Source organism: Ranitomeya imitator, chromosome 6, assembly GCF_032444005.1.
Source record: "Ranitomeya imitator isolate aRanImi1 chromosome 6, aRanImi1.pri, whole genome shotgun sequence".
Lineage (NCBI taxonomy): Eukaryota > Metazoa > Chordata > Amphibia > Anura > Dendrobatidae > Ranitomeya > Ranitomeya imitator.
The window spans coordinates 507,442,371-507,461,112 of NC_091287.1; the positions used below are offsets into that span (position 1 = coordinate 507,442,371).

At 51.3% G+C, this 18,742-nt stretch overlaps 1 protein-coding gene across 4 annotated transcripts in view; it reads left to right on the top strand.

Moving 5' to 3' along the window:
* The first annotated feature begins 1,982 nt into the window (after positions 1-1,982).
* The window catches only part of OXR1 (oxidation resistance 1), a 556,560-nt gene continuing 539,800 nt past the window's right edge, over positions 1,983-18,742 (top strand). For 2 of the 4 annotated variants that reach the window (XM_069731767.1, XM_069731768.1), the window contains exon 1: positions 1,983-2,134. In XM_069731767.1, coding sequence (XP_069587868.1) covers positions 1,989-2,134 — 146 coding nt within the window. In that variant the 5' untranslated portion in view covers positions 1,983-1,988. The remainder of the gene's footprint in view (positions 2,135-18,742) is intronic. The other 2 variants (XM_069731769.1, XM_069731770.1) reach the window with 1 other exon arrangement.

The following is an 18,742-nucleotide window of genomic DNA, read 5'->3' on the forward strand; positions in this document are numbered from 1 at the left end:
ATCAGCACCGACATGATGGGCGCCACTCCTTGCACCGCTGTGCTGCCGGACTCTCTATCGACACTCTGTCTTTCAGCTGCATTAGTGTTGCCGGGTGCTGCGGCGTCTCCGTGCTGCGACATACTGTGCCCCCTTAGTTAATCCGGACCCTTCCGGTCCTCCGCTTCCGTCGGGATAGTGTAGATTCGTTCCGCTGTGCAGCAGGATCGATTTTCCCCTTGCTCTGATGTCAGAGCGCTCAGCTTGGTGCCGCCCACAATGACACGCCCCCTGCTGCTCCCACCCACCGCGCTCTGTAATGGCGGATTCTGAAGTTTTTCAGTTAGACTGGGGCTCAGGTGACGGCGTAGCTCAACTAATAGTCTAGTGCCTAACGGTTATGAAGTGATTACCTCAGGGGATGGCGGCCATCTTTACTCCATTATAACCAATGGGGAAAAGTCACTTTCAATAGTTTTCAATGGGGAATGGATTTTTCTTTAATAAAGTCAATTTTCAAGATTTTTCATCCAAGTTTTCACAGTTTTGGGCTCCAATCACGGCACACAATACCCGGTATACGGGCTGGCTGGATCCTGTTCGTGACGCCAATTGTGACGCCCAGGAGACCGGGATACCCAGCACCGGACCAATGGGGTCGGTCTCTTGAGGGGGATGTCACAGGTGGCTTGACCCGGTGCTGTGGCCTCAGGCAATGCACAGTGTAAAGGGTATCGTGAGGGGACAGGCACTTACTTGATCAGCAGCAGGTTCTCCCAGCGGTGACGATCCCGATCCTGGATAGATGGCTATTGTCCAAATGAAAGACTGAGGCACTGAAACGTTTAACCAGTTTACTTTAACATAAAAGGATTTACAACCAGTCCTGTCTCCGGAGTCTGTATGGGAACTCTGAGTTACTTTGACCCTGCCGGGGTCTTCGCCTCTTATTGTGCGCAATTTCTGTGTGGCCCTGCTGCTGTATGTGAACTGGCTGCCGGCCCAATCTGTCCCCTCCAGGTCCTGGTTCGACGGGCAACCCGAGTCCTTTTATCGGCTTACCCCCTCCAGGAGTACCGCTGAACTCTGTGTCTGTTGCTGCATCCGACCCTAGTGAAGCTGATATCACCTCACGTTTTTCCGGTTGCTGTATTATATATAATGAATACAGCCACGGATCCGGTATCCGTCTTTGCGCCTGTTCTGGGTAGTGATTAATGCTACCCGGTTCTCACAATGTCCTTTTTCTCTATCCCTCTTCTCATCAGGCCGGTGATTTAGGCCTGGTAACAGTCATAGGGCTGTTAGATATTCAACTGTATGACCTCTCACTTTCAGCTCCTTAGCCCAACTGCCATTTCTTCTCTCAGACCAGAATGGATCAAGGGAAGTCTCTGGAGCTCCCCCTTCTGGCCGGAGGTGGTAGTGCAGTTTTGCTATCTTAGTATTTGTATTTATTGTCAGTAACTATTTTTGTGGCAAATACCCCTGGGGGTGCCACACATGCGTCGCAAAACTATGCGTTTTGCATGCGTTCTTGTTTGCGTCGTGCGTTGCGTCACTGACGCAGCCCCGCACAACGCAAATGTGAACGTAGCCTAACAGGGACCTATAAGGATTCTGCAGGCATCATTTGCATTAGCTTATACCTATATGATGCATTGGGCCACAGGCATGCACAATATGCTATGAAACAGAGAATATTGCACTTTAAGGAAAAACTATACAAAAAGAAGAAACAAAAGGAACAATGCCTGACTCTATGACCTTGTTAGAATTACATCTGATCCTCCAAGGTGGCAAAGGGGTTAACCAGAAATCACAAACAATTTATTTAATCAGGTCACACAGGATACTCAAAGAAGCAGACAGGTTACTGTTTCTTTAAACCCCAGCTGTTCCTTTTGCAGGTGCTATTTTTAGCTGCACTCCATGGTAGAATCCAGATTACCCCTCCTTGCTGCAATAGTCTTGGTAGTTCCCAGTCTGAGAAGGTCAGAAAACTGAGCATGTCTAGATGTGCACTGTGGAGCCAGGATGCACCTGCTGAAGACACAATCCGTCCAATGCAAAAGTCCTTGAGCAAAGCTGTCAATGTGCATTGCTGTGCTGAGCAGGCTGGGACTTCTGCTGACATCCCTGCTGCTTCTTACCAGTAAGTTTCCCTTAACCTCTGATTATGGTGAATTCATTGTGATGCAGCAGCTACAGAGCCTGGTGTGTGGGACAGCTGCAATGTACTGGGGAGGCAGGGAGCTGTGCAGAGCCTGAAGAGGGGTCTGACAGAGCTGTCCTGTCCCCTGGTGCTACGTGTGATATTAGGGAGCTGTGCAGTGCCTGAAGAGGGGTCTGACAGAGCTGTCCTGGCCCCTGGTGCTATGTGTGATATTAGGGAGCTGTGCAGTGCCTGAAGAGGGGTCTGACAGAGCTGTCCTGGCCCCTGGTGTTATGTGTGATATTAGGGAGCTGTGCAGTGCCTGAAGAGGGGTCTGACAGAGCTGTCCTGGCCCCTGGTGTTATGTGTGATATTAGGGAGCTGTGCAGTGCCTGAAGAGGGGTCTGACAGAACTGTCCTGTCCCCTGGTGTTATGTGTGATATTAGGGAGCTGTGCAGAGCCTGAAGAGGGGTCTGACAGAGCTGCCCTGGCCCCTGGTGTTATGTGTGATATTAGGGAGCTGTGCAGAGCCTGAAGAGGGGTCTGACAGAGCTGTCCTGGCCCCTGGTGTTATGTGTGATATTAGGGAGCTGTGCAGTGCCTGAAGAGGGGTCTGACAGAACTGTCCTGGCCCCTGGTGTTATGTGTGATATTAGGGAGCTGTGCAGAGCCTGAAGAGGGGTCTGACAGAGCTGTCCTGTCCCCTGGTGTTATGTGTGATATTAGGGAGCTGTGCAGAGCCTGAAGAGGGGTCTGACAGAGCTGCCCTGGCCCCTGGTGTTATGTGTGATATTAGGGAGCTGTGCAGTGCCTGAAGAGGGGTCTGACAGAGCTGTCCTGTCCCCTGGTGCTATGTGTGATATTAGGGAGCTGTGCAGAGCCTGAAGAGGGGTCTGACAGAGCTGTCCTGGCCCCTGGTGTTATGTGTGATATTAGGGAGCTGTGCAGTGCCTGAAGAGGGGTCTGACAGAGCTGTCCTGGCCCCTGGTGTTATGTGTGATATTAGGGAGCTGTGCAGTGCCTGAAGAGGGGTCTGACAGAGCTGTCCTGGCCCCTGGTGTTATGTGTGATATTAGGGAGCTGTGCAGTGCCTGAAGAGGGGTCTGACAGAGCTGTCCTGTCCCCTGGTGCTATGTGTGATATTAGGGAGCTGTGCAGAGCCTGAAGAGGGGTCTGACAGAGCTGTCCTGGCCCCTGGTGTTATGTGTGATATTAGGGAGCTGTGCAGTGCCTGAAGAGGGGTCTGACAGAGCTGTCCTGTCCCCTGGTGTTATGTGTGATATTAGGGAGCTGTGCAGTGCCTGAAGTGGGGTCTGACAGAGCTGTCCTGTCCCCTGGTGTTATGTGTGATATTAGGGAGCTGTGCAGAGCCTGAAGAGGGGTCTGACAGAGCTGCCCTGGCCCCTGGTGTTATGTGTGATATTAGGGAGCTGTGCAGAGCCTGAAGAGGGGTCTGACAGAGCTGTCCTGTCCCCTGGTGCTACGTGTGATATTAGGGAGCTGTGCAGTGCCTGAAGAGGGGTCTGACAGAGCTGTCCTGGCCCCTGGTGCTATGTGTGATATTAGGGAGCTGTGCAGTGCCTGAAGAGGGGTCTGACAGAGCTGTCCTGGCCCCTGGTGTTATGTGTGATATTAGGGAGCTGTGCAGTGCCTGAAGAGGGGTCTGACAGAACTGTCCTGTCCCCTGGTGTTATGTGTGATATTAGGGAGCTGTGCAGAGCCTGAAGAGGGGTCTGACAGAGCTGCCCTGGCCCCTGGTGTTATGTGTGATATTAGGGAGCTGTGCAGAGCCTGAAGAGGGGTCTGACAGAGCTGTCCTGGCCCCTGGTGTTATGTGTGATATTAGGGAGCTGTGCAGTGCCTGAAGAGGGGTCTGACAGAACTGTCCTGGCCCCTGGTGTTATGTGTGATATTAGGGAGCTGTGCAGAGCCTGAAGAGGGGTCTGACAGAGCTGTCCTGTCCCCTGGTGTTATGTGTGATATTAGGGAGCTGTGCAGAGCCTGAAGAGGGGTCTGACAGAGCTGCCCTGGCCCCTGGTGTTATGTGTGATATTAGGGAGCTGTGCAGTGCCTGAAGAGGGGTCTGACAGAGCTGTCCTGTCCCCTGGTGCTATGTGTGATATTAGGGAGCTGTGCAGAGCCTGAAGAGGGGTCTGACAGAGCTGTCCTGGCCCCTGGTGTTATGTGTGATATTAGGGAGCTGTGCAGTGCCTGAAGAGGGGTCTGACAGAGCTGTCCTGGCCCCTGGTGTTATGTGTGATATTAGGGAGCTGTGCAGTGCCTGAAGAGGGGTCTGACAGAGCTGTCCTGGCCCCTGGTGTTATGTGTGATATTAGGGAGCTGTGCAGTGCCTGAAGAGGGGTCTGACAGAGCTGTCCTGTCCCCTGGTGCTATGTGTGATATTAGGGAGCTGTGCAGAGCCTGAAGAGGGGTCTGACAGAGCTGTCCTGGCCCCTGGTGTTATGTGTGATATTAGGGAGCTGTGCAGTGCCTGAAGAGGGGTCTGACAGAGCTGTCCTGTCCCCTGGTGTTATGTGTGATATTAGGGAGCTGTGCAGTGCCTGAAGTGGGGTCTGACAGAGCTGTCCTGTCCCCTGGTGTTATGTGTGATATTAGGGAGCTGTGCAGTGCCTGAAGAGGGGTCTGACAGAGCTGTCCTGGCCCCTGGTGTTATGTGTGATATTAGGGAGCTGTGCAGTGCCTGAAGAGGGGTCTGACAGAGCTGTCCTGTCCCCTGGTGCTATGTGTGATATTAGGGAGCTGTGCAGTGCCTGAAGAGGGGTCTGACAGAGCTGTCCTGTCCCCTGGTGTTATGTGTGATATTAGGGAGCTGTGCAGTGCCTGAAGTGGGGTCTGACAGAGCTGTCCTGTCCCCTGGTGTTATGTGTGATATTAGGGAGCTGTGCAGTGCCTGAAGAGGGGTCTGACAGAGCTGTCCTGGCCCCTGGTGCTATGTGTGATATTAGGGAGCTGTGCAGTGCCTGAAGAGGGGTCTGACAGAGCTGTCCTGGCCCCTGGTGTTATGTGTGATATTAGGGAGCTGTGCAGAGCCTGAAGAGGGGTCTGACAGAGCTGTCCTGTCCCCTGGTGCTGATATGTGTGATATTAGGGAGCTGTGCAGAGCCTGAAGAGGGGTCTGACAGAGCTGTCCTGGCCCCTGGTGCTGATATGTGTGATATTAGGGAGCTGTGCAGTGCCTGAAGTGGGGTCTGACAGAGCTGTCCTGGCCCCTGGTGCTGATATGTGTGATATTAGGGAGCTGTGCAGTGCCTGAAGTGGGGTCTGACAGAGCTGTCCTGTCCCCTGGTGCTGATATGTGTGATATTAGGGAGCTGTGCAGTGCCTGAAGAGGGGTCTGACAGAGCTGCCCTGGCCCCTGGTGTTATGTGTGATATTAGGGAGCTGTGCAGTGCCTGAAGAGGGGTCTGACAGAGCTGTCCTGTCCCCTGGTGCTATGTGTGATATTAGGGAGCTGTGCAGAGCCTGAAGAGGGGTCTGACAGAGCTGTCCTGGCCCCTGGTGTTATGTGTGATATTAGGGAGCTGTGCAGTGCCTGAAGAGGGGTCTGACAGAGCTGTCCTGGCCCCTGGTGTTATGTGTGATATTAGGGAGCTGTGCAGTGCCTGAAGAGGGGTCTGACAGAGCTGTCCTGGCCCCTGGTGTTATGTGTGATATTAGGGAGCTGTGCAGTGCCTGAAGAGGGGTCTGACAGAGCTGTCCTGTCCCCTGGTGCTATGTGTGATATTAGGGAGCTGTGCAGAGCCTGAAGAGGGGTCTGACAGAGCTGTCCTGGCCCCTGGTGTTATGTGTGATATTAGGGAGCTGTGCAGTGCCTGAAGAGGGGTCTGACAGAGCTGTCCTGTCCCCTGGTGTTATGTGTGATATTAGGGAGCTGTGCAGTGCCTGAAGTGGGGTCTGACAGAGCTGTCCTGTCCCCTGGTGTTATGTGTGATATTAGGGAGCTGTGCAGTGCCTGAAGAGGGGTCTGACAGAGCTGTCCTGGCCCCTGGTGTTATGTGTGATATTAGGGAGCTGTGCAGTGCCTGAAGAGGGGTCTGACAGAGCTGTCCTGTCCCCTGGTGCTATGTGTGATATTAGGGAGCTGTGCAGTGCCTGAAGAGGGGTCTGACAGAGCTGTCCTGTCCCCTGGTGTTATGTGTGATATTAGGGAGCTGTGCAGTGCCTGAAGTGGGGTCTGACAGAGCTGTCCTGTCCCCTGGTGTTATGTGTGATATTAGGGAGCTGTGCAGTGCCTGAAGAGGGGTCTGACAGAGCTGTCCTGGCCCCTGGTGCTATGTGTGATATTAGGGAGCTGTGCAGTGCCTGAAGAGGGATCTGACAGAGCTGTCCTGGCCCCTGGTGTTATGTGTGATATTAGGGAGCTGTGCAGTGCCTGAAGAGGGGTCTGACAGAGCTGTCCTGTCCCCTGGTGTTATGTGTGATATTAGGGAGCTGTGCAGTGCCTGAAGTGGGGTCTGACAGAGCTGTCCTGTCCCCTGGTGTTATGTGTGATATTAGGGAGCTGTGCAGTGCCTGAAGAGGGGTCTGACAGAGCTGTCCTGGCCCCTGGTGTTATGTGTGATATTAGGGAGCTGTGCAGTGCCTGAAGAGGGGTCTGACAGAGCTGTCCTGTCCCCTGGTGCTATGTGTGATATTAGGGAGCTGTGCAGTGCCTGAAGAGGGGTCTGACAGAGCTGTCCTGTCCCCTGGTGTTATGTGTGATATTAGGGAGCTGTGCAGTGCCTGAAGTGGGGTCTGACAGAGCTGTCCTGTCCCCTGGTGTTATGTGTGATATTAGGGAGCTGTGCAGTGCCTGAAGAGGGGTCTGACAGAGCTGTCCTGGCCCCTGGTGCTATGTGTGATATTAGGGAGCTGTGCAGTGCCTGAAGAGGGGTCTGACAGAGCTGTCCTGGCCCCTGGTGTTATGTGTGATATTAGGGAGCTGTGCAGAGCCTGAAGAGGGGTCTGACAGAGCTGTCCTGTCCCCTGGTGCTGATATGTGTGATATTAGGGAGCTGTGCAGAGCCTGAAGAGGGGTCTGACAGAGCTGTCCTGGCCCCTGGTGCTGATATGTGTGATATTAGGGAGCTGTGCAGTGCCTGAAGTGGGGTCTGACAGAGCTGTCCTGGCCCCTGGTGCTGATATGTGTGATATTAGGGAGCTGTGCAGTGCCTGAAGTGGGGTCTGACAGAGCTGTCCTGTCCCCTGGTGCTGATATGTGTGATATTAGGGAGCTGTGCAGTGCCTGAAGAGGGGTCTGACAGAGCTGCCCTGGCCCCTGGTGTTATGTGTGATATTAGGGAGCTGTGCAGTGCCTGAAGAGGGGTCTGACAGAGCTGTCCTGTCCCCTGGTGCTATGTGTGATATTAGGGAGCTGTGCAGAGCCTGAAGAGGGGTCTGACAGAGCTGTCCTGGCCCCTGGTGTTATGTGTGATATTAGGGAGCTGTGCAGTGCCTGAAGAGGGGTCTGACAGAGCTGTCCTGGCCCCTGGTGTTATGTGTGATATTAGGGAGCTGTGCAGTGCCTGAAGAGGGGTCTGACAGAGCTGTCCTGGCCCCTGGTGTTATGTGTGATATTAGGGAGCTGTGCAGTGCCTGAAGAGGGGTCTGACAGAGCTGTCCTGTCCCCTGGTGCTATGTGTGATATTAGGGAGCTGTGCAGAGCCTGAAGAGGGGTCTGACAGAGCTGTCCTGGCCCCTGGTGTTATGTGTGATATTAGGGAGCTGTGCAGTGCCTGAAGAGGGGTCTGACAGAGCTGTCCTGTCCCCTGGTGTTATGTGTGATATTAGGGAGCTGTGCAGTGCCTGAAGTGGGGTCTGACAGAGCTGTCCTGTCCCCTGGTGTTATGTGTGATATTAGGGAGCTGTGCAGTGCCTGAAGAGGGGTCTGACAGAGCTGTCCTGGCCCCTGGTGTTATGTGTGATATTAGGGAGCTGTGCAGTGCCTGAAGAGGGGTCTGACAGAGCTGTCCTGTCCCCTGGTGCTATGTGTGATATTAGGGAGCTGTGCAGTGCCTGAAGAGGGGTCTGACAGAGCTGTCCTGTCCCCTGGTGTTATGTGTGATATTAGGGAGCTGTGCAGTGCCTGAAGTGGGGTCTGACAGAGCTGTCCTGTCCCCTGGTGTTATGTGTGATATTAGGGAGCTGTGCAGTGCCTGAAGAGGGGTCTGACAGAGCTGTCCTGGCCCCTGGTGCTATGTGTGATATTAGGGAGCTGTGCAGTGCCTGAAGAGGGATCTGACAGAGCTGTCCTGGCCCCTGGTGTTATGTGTGATATTAGGGAGCTGTGCAGAGCCTGAAGAGGGGTCTGACAGAGCTGTCCTGTCCCCTGGTGCTGATATGTGTGATATTAGGGAGCTGTGCAGAGCCTGAAGAGGGGTCTGACAGAGCTGTCCTGGCCCCTGGTGCTGATATGTGTGATATTAGGGAGCTGTGCAGTGCCTGAAGTGGGGTCTGACAGAGCTGTCCTGGCCCCTGGTGCTGATATGTGTGATATTAGGGAGCTGTGCAGTGCCTGAAGTGGGGTCTGACAGAGCTGTCCTGTCCCCTGGTGCTGATATGTGTGATATTAGGGAGCTGTGCAGTGCCTGAAGAGGGGTCTGACAGAGCTGTCCTGGCCCCTGGTGTTATGTGTGATATTAGGGAGCTGTGCAGTGCCTGAAGAGGGGTCTGACAGAGCTGTCCTGTCCCCTGGTGCTGATATGTATGATATTAGGGAGCTGTGCAGTGCCTGAAGAGGGGTCTGACAGAGCTGTCCTGGCCCCTGGTGTTATGTGTGATATTAGGGAGCTGTGCAGTGCCTGAAGAGGGGTCTGACAGAGCTGTCCTGGCCCCTGGTGTTATGTGTGATATTAGGGAGCTGTGCAGTGCCTGAAGAGGGGTCTGACAGAGCTGTCCTGGCCCCTGGTGTTATGTGTGATATTAGGGGGCTATCCTGTCCCCTGGTGCTATGTGTGATATTAGGGGGCTATCCTGTCCCCTGGTGCTGATATGTGTGATGGTGCTGATGTGTGATATTTTGGGGGGTTGTCCTGTCCCCTAGTGCAGATGTGTGATATTAGGGAGCTGTCCTATCCCATGGTGCTGATGTATGATATCAGGGTGCTGTCCTGTACCTGGTAGTGATGTGTGATATTAGGAGGCTATCCTAACCTCTCATGCAGATGTGTGATATTAGGGGGCTATCCTAACCTCTCATGCAGATGTGTGATATTAGGGGGCTACCCTGTCCCATAGAGCAAATGAGTGATATTAGGGTGCTGTTCTGTGCCCTGGTGCTGATGTGTAATAATAGGGTGCTGTCCTGTCCCCTCATGCAGATGTGTTGCATTAGGGTGCTGTCTTGTGCTCAGGTATTGATGTGTGATATTAGGATGCTATCCTGTCCCTTAATGTGTGATATGAAATAATAGGGTGCTGTCCTGATCCCTGGTGCAAAAGAGTGATATTATGAAGCTGTCCTGTCCCCTAATGTTTGATGTGTGATATTAGTGGGCTGCCCTGTGCCCTGGTGCTGATATGTGTGATGTGCTCATGTGTGATATTAGGGAGCTGTCCAGTCCCCTAGTGCTGATGTGTGATATTAGGGGGCTGTCTTGGCCCCTGGTGCTGATATGTGTGATATTAGGGGGCTGTCCTGGCCCCTGGTGCTGATATGTGTGATGGCGCTGATGTGTGTTATTAGGGAGCTGTCCTGTCCCCTGGTGCTGATATGTGTGATGGTGCTCATGTGTGATATTAGGGGGCTGTTCTGTCTCCTGGTGCTGATGTGTGATATTAGGGAGCTGTCCTTTCCCCTGGTGCTGATGTGTGATATCTGGGTGCTGTCCTGTCCTCTGGTGCTGATGTGTGATATTAGGGGGCTGTCCTGTCCTCTGGTGCTGATGTGTGATATCTGGGTGCTGTCCTGCCCCCTGGTGCTGAGGTGTGATATTAGGGGGCTGTCCTGTCCCCTGATGCTGATGTGTGATATTAGGGGGCTGTCCTGTCCCCTGGTGCTATGTGTGATATTAGGGTTCCGTCCTGTCTCCTGGTGCTGATGTGTGATATTAGGGGGCTGTCCTGTCCCCTGGTGCTGATGTGTGATGTTAGGTGCTGTCCTGTCCCCTGGTGCTGATGTGTGATATTGGGGATCTGCCCTGTCCAATGGTGCTGATGTGTGATATTAGGGGGCTGTTCTGTCCCCTGGTGCTGATGTGTGATGTTAGGTGCTGTCCTGTCCCCTGGTGCTGATGTGTGATATTGGGGATCTGCCCTGTCCAATGGTGCTGATGTGTGATATTAGGGGGCTGTTCTGTCTCCTGGTGCTGATGTGTGATATTAGGGAGCTGTCCTTTCCCCTGGTGCTGATGTGTGATTTTAGGGGGCTGTCCTGTCCCCTGGTGCTGATGTGTGATATTATGGGGTTGTCCTGTCCTCTGGTGCTGGTGAGTGATATTAGGGTTCCGTCCTGTCTCCTGGTGCTGATGTGTGATATTAGGGAGCTGTCCTGTCCCTTGGTGCTGATGTGTGATATTATGGGGTTGTCCTGTCCTCTGGTGCTGGTGAGTGATATTAGGGAGCTATCCTGTCCTTTGGTGCTGATGTGTGATATTAGGGTTCCGTCCTGTCTCCTGGTGCTGATGTGTGATATTAGGGGGCTGTCCTGTCCCCTGGTGCTATGTGTGATATTAGGGTTCCGTCCTGTCTCCTGGTGCTGATGTGTGATATTAGGGGGCTGTCCTGTCCCCTGGTGTTGATGTGTGATATTAGGGGGCTGTCCTGTCCCCTGGTGCTGATGTTTGATATTAGGAGGCTATCCTGTCCCCTGGTGCTGATGTGTGATATCAGGGTGCTGCCCTTTCCTCTTGTGCTGATCTGTGATATAAGGAGGCTGTCCTGTCCCCTGGTGCTATGTGTGATATTAGGGTTCCGTCCTGTCCCCTGGGGCTGATGTGTGATATTGGGGATCTGCCCTGTCCCCTGGTGCTGATGTGTGATATTAGGGGGCTGTTCTTTCTCCTGGTGCTGATGTGTGATATTAGGGGGCTGTCCTGTCTCCAGGTGCTGATGTGTGATATTAAGGGGCTGTCCTGTCCCCTGGTGCTGATGTGTGATATTAGGGGGCTGTCCTGTCCCCTGATGCTGATGTGTGATATTAGGGGGCTGTCCTGTATCCTGGTGCTGATGTGTGATATTAGGGAGCTGTCCTCTCCCTTGGTGCTGATGTGTGATATTAGGGGGCTGTCCTGTCCTCTGGTGCTGATGTGTGATATCTGGGTGCTGTCCTGTCCCCTGGTGCTGATGTGTGATATTAGGGAGCTGTCCTGTCCCCTGGTGCTGATGTGTGGTATTAGGGGGCTGTCCTGTCCTCTGGTGCTGATGTGTGATATCTGGGTGCTGTCCTGTCCCCTGGTGCTGATGTGTGATATTAGGGAGCTGTCCTGTCCCCTGGTGCTGATGTGTGATATTAGGGGGCTGTCCTGTCTCCTGGTGCTGATGTGTGATATTAGGGGGCTATCCTGTCCCCTGGTGTTGATGTGTGATATCAGGGGGCTGTCCTGTCCCCTGGTGCTGATGTTTGATATTAGGAGGCTATCCTGTCCCCTGGTGCTGATGTGTGATATCAGGGTGCTGCCGTGTCCCCCGATGCCGATGTGTGATATTATGGGGCTGCCCTTTCCTCTTGTGCTGATCTGTGATATAAGGAGGCTGTCCTGTCCCCTGGTGCTGCTGTGTGATATTAGGGGGCTGTCCTGTCTCCTGGTGCTGATGTGTGATATTAGGGTTCCGTCCTGTCCCCTGGTGCTGATGTGTGATATTAGGGGGCTGTTCTGTCTCCTGGTGCTGATGTGTGATATTAGGGGGCTGTCCTGTCTCCAGGTGCTGATATGTGATATTAGGGGGCTGTCCTGTCCCCTGGTGCTGCTGTGTGATATTAGGGGGCTGCCCTGTCCCCTGGTGCTGATGTGTGATATTAGGGGGCTATTCTGTCTCCTGGTGCTGATGTGTGATATTAGGGGGCTGTCCTGTCTCCAGGTGCTGATGTGTGATATTAGGGGGCTGTCCTGTCCCCTGGTGCTGCTGTGTGATATTAGGGGGCTGCCCTGTCACCTGGTGCTGATGTTTGATATTAGGGGGCTGTCCTGTCCCCTAGTGCTGATGTGTGATATTAGGGGGCTGTCCTGTCCCCTGGTGCTGATGTGTGATATTAGGGGGCTGTCCTGTCCCCAGGTGCTGATGTGTGATATTGGGGATCTGCCCTGTCCCCTGGTGCTGATGTGTGATATTAGGGGGCTGTCCTGTCCCCTTGTGCTGATGTGTGATATTAAGGGGCTGTCCTGTCCCCTGGTGCTGATGTGTGATATTAGGGGGCTGTCCTGTCTCGTGGTGGTGCTGATGTGTGATATTAGGGGGCTGTCCTGTCCCCTGGTGCTGATGTGTGATATTGGGGATCTGCCCTGTCCCCTGGTGCTGATGTGTGATATTAGGGGCTGTCCTGTCCCCTAGTGCTGATGTGTGATATTAGGGAGCTGTCCTGCCCCCTGGTGCTGATGTGTGATATTAGGTGCTGTCCTGTCCTGTTATGTTTTCTAATGACAGGTGTTATGAAGGCAATCCAGAAACACAGTGTGCTTAGCGATCAGAGCGCACACAGTGATCTGACAAATACCCAAAAATACAAGAACGAGCTCTGAGACGTGGAAACTCTGTAGACTGCACACCTGATCCTATCCTAAACACAACTAAAAGCGGCTGTGGATTGCGCCTAACAACTACCTAGGCAACTCGGCACAGCCTAAGAAACTAGCTAGCCTGAAGATAGAAAAATAGGCCTGACTTGCCCCAGAGAAATTCCCCAAAGGAAAAGGCAGCCCCCCACATATAATGACTGTGAGTAAGATGAAAAGACAAAACGTAGGGATGAAATTCAGCAAAGTGGGGCCCGATATTCTAGGACAGAGCGAGGACAGTAAAGCGAACTTTGCAGTCTACAAAAAACCCTAAAGCAAAACCACGCAAAGGGGGCAAAAAAAACCCACCGTGCCGAACTAACGGCACGGCGGTACACCCTTTGCGTCTCAGAGCTTCCAGCAAAACAAAAGACAAGCTGGACAGAAAAAAAGCAACAAAAAAACAAAAAGCACTTAGCTATACAGAGCAGCAGGTCACAGGAACAATCAGGAGAAGCTCAGATCCAACACTGAAACATTGACAAGGAGCAAGGATAGCAGCATCAGGCGGAGTTAAGTAATGAAGCAGTTAACGAGCTCACCAGAACACCTGAGGGAGGAAGCTCAGAAGCTGCAGTACCACTTGTGACCACAGGAGTGAATTCAGCCACAGAATTCACAACAGTACCCCCCCCTTGAGGAGGGGTCACCGAACCCTCACCAGAGCCCCCAGGCCGACCAGGATGAGCCGCATGAAAGGCACGAACAAGATCGGAAGCATGAACATCAGAGGCAAAAACCCAGGAATTATCTTCCTGAGCATAACCCTTCCATTTAACCAGATACTGGAGTTTCCGTCTAGAAACACGAGAATCCAAAATCTTCTCCACAATATACTCCAATTCCCCCTCCACCAAAACCGGGGCAGGAGGCTCAACAGATGGAACCATAGGTGCCACGTATCTCCGCAACAACGACCTATGGAATACATTATGTATGGAAAAGGAGTCTGGGAGGGTCAAACGAAAAGACACCGGATTGAGAATCTCAGAAATCCTATACGGACCAATAAAACGAGGTTTAAATTTAGGAGAGGAAACCTTCATAGGAATATGACGAGAAGATAACCAAACCAGATCCCCAACACGAAGTCGGGGACCCACACGGCGTCTGCGATTAGCGAAAAGTTGAGCTTTCTCCTGGGACAAGATCAAATTGTCCACTACCTGAGTCCAGATCTGCTGCAACCTATCCACCACAGAATCCACACCAGGACAGTCCGAAGACTCAACCTGTCCTGAAGAGAAACGAGGATGGAACCCAGAATTGCAAAAAAATGGAGAAACCAAGGTAGCCGAGCTGGCCCGATTATTAAGGGCGAACTCAGCCAACGGCAAAAAGGACACCCAATCATCCTGGTCTGCAGAAACAAAACATCTCAGATATGTTTCCAAGGTCTGATTGGTTCGTTCGGTCTGGCCATTAGTCTGAGGATGGAAAGCCGAGGAAAAGGATAGGTCAATGCCCATCCTACCACAAAAGGCTCGCCAAAACCTTGAAACAAACTGGGAACCTCTGTCAGAAACAATATTCTCAGGAATGCCATGCAACCGAACCACATGCTGAAAGAACAAAGGTACCAAATCAGAGGAGGAAGGCAATTTAGCCAAGGGCACCAGATGGACCATTTTAGAAAAGCGATCACAGACCACCCAAATGACTGACATCTTTTGAGAAACGGGAAGGTCAGAAATGAAATCCATCGAAATATGTGTCCAAGGCCTCTTTGGGACCGGCAAGGGCAAAAGCAACCCACTGGCACGAGAACAGCAGGGCTTAGCCCTAGCACAAATCCCACAGGACTGCACAAAAGTACGTACATCCCGTGACAGAGATGGCCACCAGAAGGATCTAGCCACTAACTCTCTGGTACCAAAGATTCCAGGATGACCAGCCAACACCGAACAATGAAGTTCAGAGATAAGTTTATTAGTCCACCTATCAGGGACGAACAGTTTCTCTGCTGGACAACGATCAGGTTTATTCGCCTGAAATTTTTGCAGCACCCGCCGCAAATCAGGGGAGATGGCAGACACAATGACTCCTTCCTTGAGGATACCCGCTGGCTCAGATAAACCCGGAGAGTCGGGCACAAAACTCCTAGACAGAGCATCCGCCTTCACATTTTTAGAGCCCGGAAGGTACGAAATCACAAAGTCGAAGCGGGCAAAAAATAACGACCAACGGGCCTGTCTAGGATTCAAGCGCTTGGCAGACTCGAGATAAGTCAAGTTCTTATGATCAGTCAATACCACCACGCGATGCTTAGCTCCTTCAAGCCAATGACGCCACTCCTCGAATGCCCACTTCATGGCCAGCAACTCTCGATTGCCCACATCATAATTACGCTCAGCGGGCGAAAACTTCCTGGAAAAGAAAGCACATGGTTTCATCACTGAGCAATCAGAACCTCTCTGTGACAAAACCGCCCCTGCTCCAATCTCAGAAGCATCAACCTCGACCTGGAACGGAAGAGAAACATCTGGCTGACACAACACAGGGGCAGAACAAAAACGACGCTTCAACTCCTGAAAAGCTTCCACAGCAGCAGAAGACCAATTAACCAAATCAGCACCCTTCTTGGTCAAATCGGTCAATGGTTTGGCAATGCTAGAAAAATTACAGATGAAGCGACGATAAAAATTAGCAAAGCCCAGGAACTTTTGCAGACTTTTCAGAGATGTCGGCTGAATCCAATCCTGGATGGCTTGGACCTTAACTGGATCCATCTCGATAGTAGAAGGGGTAAAAATGAACCCCAAAAATGAAACTTTCTGCACACCGAAGAGACACTTTAATCCCTTCACAAACAAAGAGTTAGCACGCAGGACCTGAAAAACCATTCTGACCTGCTTCACATGAGACTCCCAATCATCTGAGAAGATCAAAATGTCATCCAAGTAAACAATCAGGAATTTATCCAGATACTCACGGAAGATGTCATGCATAAAAGACTGAAACACAGATGGAGCATTGGCAAGTCCGAACGGCATCACTAGATACTCAAAATGACCCTCGGGCGTATTGAATGCAGTTTTCCATTCATCTCCTTGCCTGATTCTCACCAGATTATACGCACCACGAAGATCTATCTTAGTGAACCAACTAGCCCCCTTAATCCGAGCAAACAAGTCAGATAACAATGGCAAGGGATACTGAAATTTAACAGTGATCTTATTAAGAAGGCGGTAATCATTACACGGTCTCAGCGAACCATCCTTCTTGGCTACAAAGAAGAACCCTGCTCCCAGTGGTGATGACGATGGGCGAATATGTCCCTTCTCCAGGGATTCCTTCACATAACTGCGCATAGCGGCGTGTTCGGGCACGGATAAATTAAATAATCGACCTTTAGGGAATTTACTACCAGGAATCAAATTGATAGCACAATCACAATCCCTATGCGGAGGTAGAGCATCGGACTTGGGCTCTTCAAATACATCCTGATAATCAGACAAGAACTCTGGGACCTCAGAAGGGGTGGATGACGAAATCGACAAAAATGGAACATCACCATGTACCCCCTGACAACCCCAGCTGGATACCGACATGGAATTCCAATCCAATACTGGATTATGGGTTTGTAGCCATGGCAACCCCAACACGACCACATCATGCAGATTATGCAACACCAGAAAGCGAATAACTTCCTGATGTGCAGGAGCCATGCACATGGTCAGCTGGGCCCAGTATTGAGGTTTATTCTTGGCCAAAGGTGTAGCATCAATTCCTCTCAATGGAATAGGACACCGCAAAGGCTCCAAGAAAAACCCACAACGTTTAGCATAATCCAAATCCATCAGATTCAGGGCAGCGCCCGAATCCACAAACGCCATGACAGAAAACGACGACAAAGAGCATATCAAGGTAATGGACAGAAGGAATTTGGACTGTACAGTACCAATGACGGCAGACCTAGCAAACCGCTTAGTGCGCTTAGGACAATCAGAAATAGCATGAGTGGAATCACCACAGTAGAAACACAGACCATTCAGACGTCTGTATTCCTGCCGTTCAACTCTAGTCATAGTCCTATCGCACTGCATAGGCTCAGGTTTAACCTCAGGCAGTACCGCCAAATGGTGCACAGATTTACGCTCGCGCAAGCGTCGACCGATCTGAATGGCCAAAGACAAAGACTCATTCAAACCAGCAGGCATAGGAAATCCCACCATGACATCCTTAAGAGCCTCAGAGAGACCCTTTCTGAACAAAGCTGCCAGCGCAGATTCATTCCACTGAGTGAGTACTGACCATTTCCTAAATTTCTGACAATATACTTCTATATCATCCTGACAATGGCACAAAGCCAGCAAATTTTTCTCAGCCTGATCCACTGAATTAGGCTCATCGTACAGCAATCCGAGCGCCAGGAAAAACGCATCGACACTACTCAATGCAGGGTCTCCTGGCGCAAGAGAAAATGCCCAGTCTTGAGGGTCGCCGCGCAAAAAAGAAATAATAATCAAAACCTGTTGAATAGGATTACCAGAAGAATGAGGTTTCAAGGCCAGAAATAGCTTACAATTATTTTTGAAACTTAGAAACTTAGTTCTATCTCCAAAAAACAAATCAGGAATAGGAATTCTTGGTTCTAACATAGATTTCTGATCAATAGTATCTTGAATTTTTTGTACATTTATAACGAGATTATCCATTGAAGAGCACAGACCCTGAATATCCATGTCCACACCTGTGTCCAGAATCACCCAAATGTCTAGGGGAAAAAAAAAAAGTGAACACAGAGCAAAAAAAAAAAAAAAATGATGTCAGAACTTTTTCTTTCCCTCTATTGAGAATCATTAGTTAGGCTCCTTGTACTGTTATGTTTGCTAATGACAGGTGTTATGAAGGCAATCCAGAAACACAGTGTGCTTAGCGATCAGAGCGCACACAGTGATCTGACAAATACCCAAAAATACAAGAACGAGCTCTGAGACGTGGAAACTCTGTAGACTGCACACCTGATCCTATCCTAAACACAACTAAAAGCGGCTGTGGATTGCGCCTAACAACTACCTAGGCAACTCGGCACAGCCTAAGAAACTAGCTAGCCTGAAGATAGAAAAATAGGCCTGACTTGCCCCAGAGAAATTCCCCAAAGGAAAAGGCAGCCCCCCACATATAATGACTGTGAGTAAGATGAAAAGACAAAACGTAGGGATGAAATAGATTCAGCAAAGTGGGGCCCGATATTCTAGGACAGAGCGAGGACAGTAAAGCGAACTTTGCAGTCTACAAAAAACCCTAAAGCAAAACCACGCAAAGGGGGCAAAAAAACCCCACCGTGCCGAACTAACGGCACGGCGGTACACCCTTTGCGTCTCAGAGCTTCCAGCAAAACAAAAGACAAGCTGGACAGAAAAAAAGCAACAAAAAAACAAAAAGCACTTAGCTATACAGAGCAGCAGGTCACAGGAACAATCAGGAGAAGCTCAGATCCAACACTGAAACATTGACAAGGAGCAAGGATAGCAGCATCAGGCGGAGTTAAGTAATGAAGCAGTTAACGAGCTCACCAGAACACCTGAGGGAGGAAGCTCAGAAGCTGCAGTACCACTTGTGACCACAGGAGTGAATTCAGCCACAGAATTCACAACACTGTCCCCTGGTGCTGATGTGTGATATTAGGGGGCTGTCCTGTCTCGTGGTGCTGATGTGTGATATTAGGGGGCTGTCCTGTCCCCTGGTGCTATGTGTGATATTAGGGTTCTGTCCTGTCCCCTGGTGCTGATGTGTGATATTAGGGAGCTCTCCTGTCCCCTGGTGCTGATGTGTGATATTAGGAGGCTGTCCTGTACCCTGGTGCTGATGTGTGATATTAGGGGGTTGTCCTGTCTCGTGGTGCTGATGTGTGATATTAGGGGGCTGTCCTGTCCCCTGGTGCTGATGTGT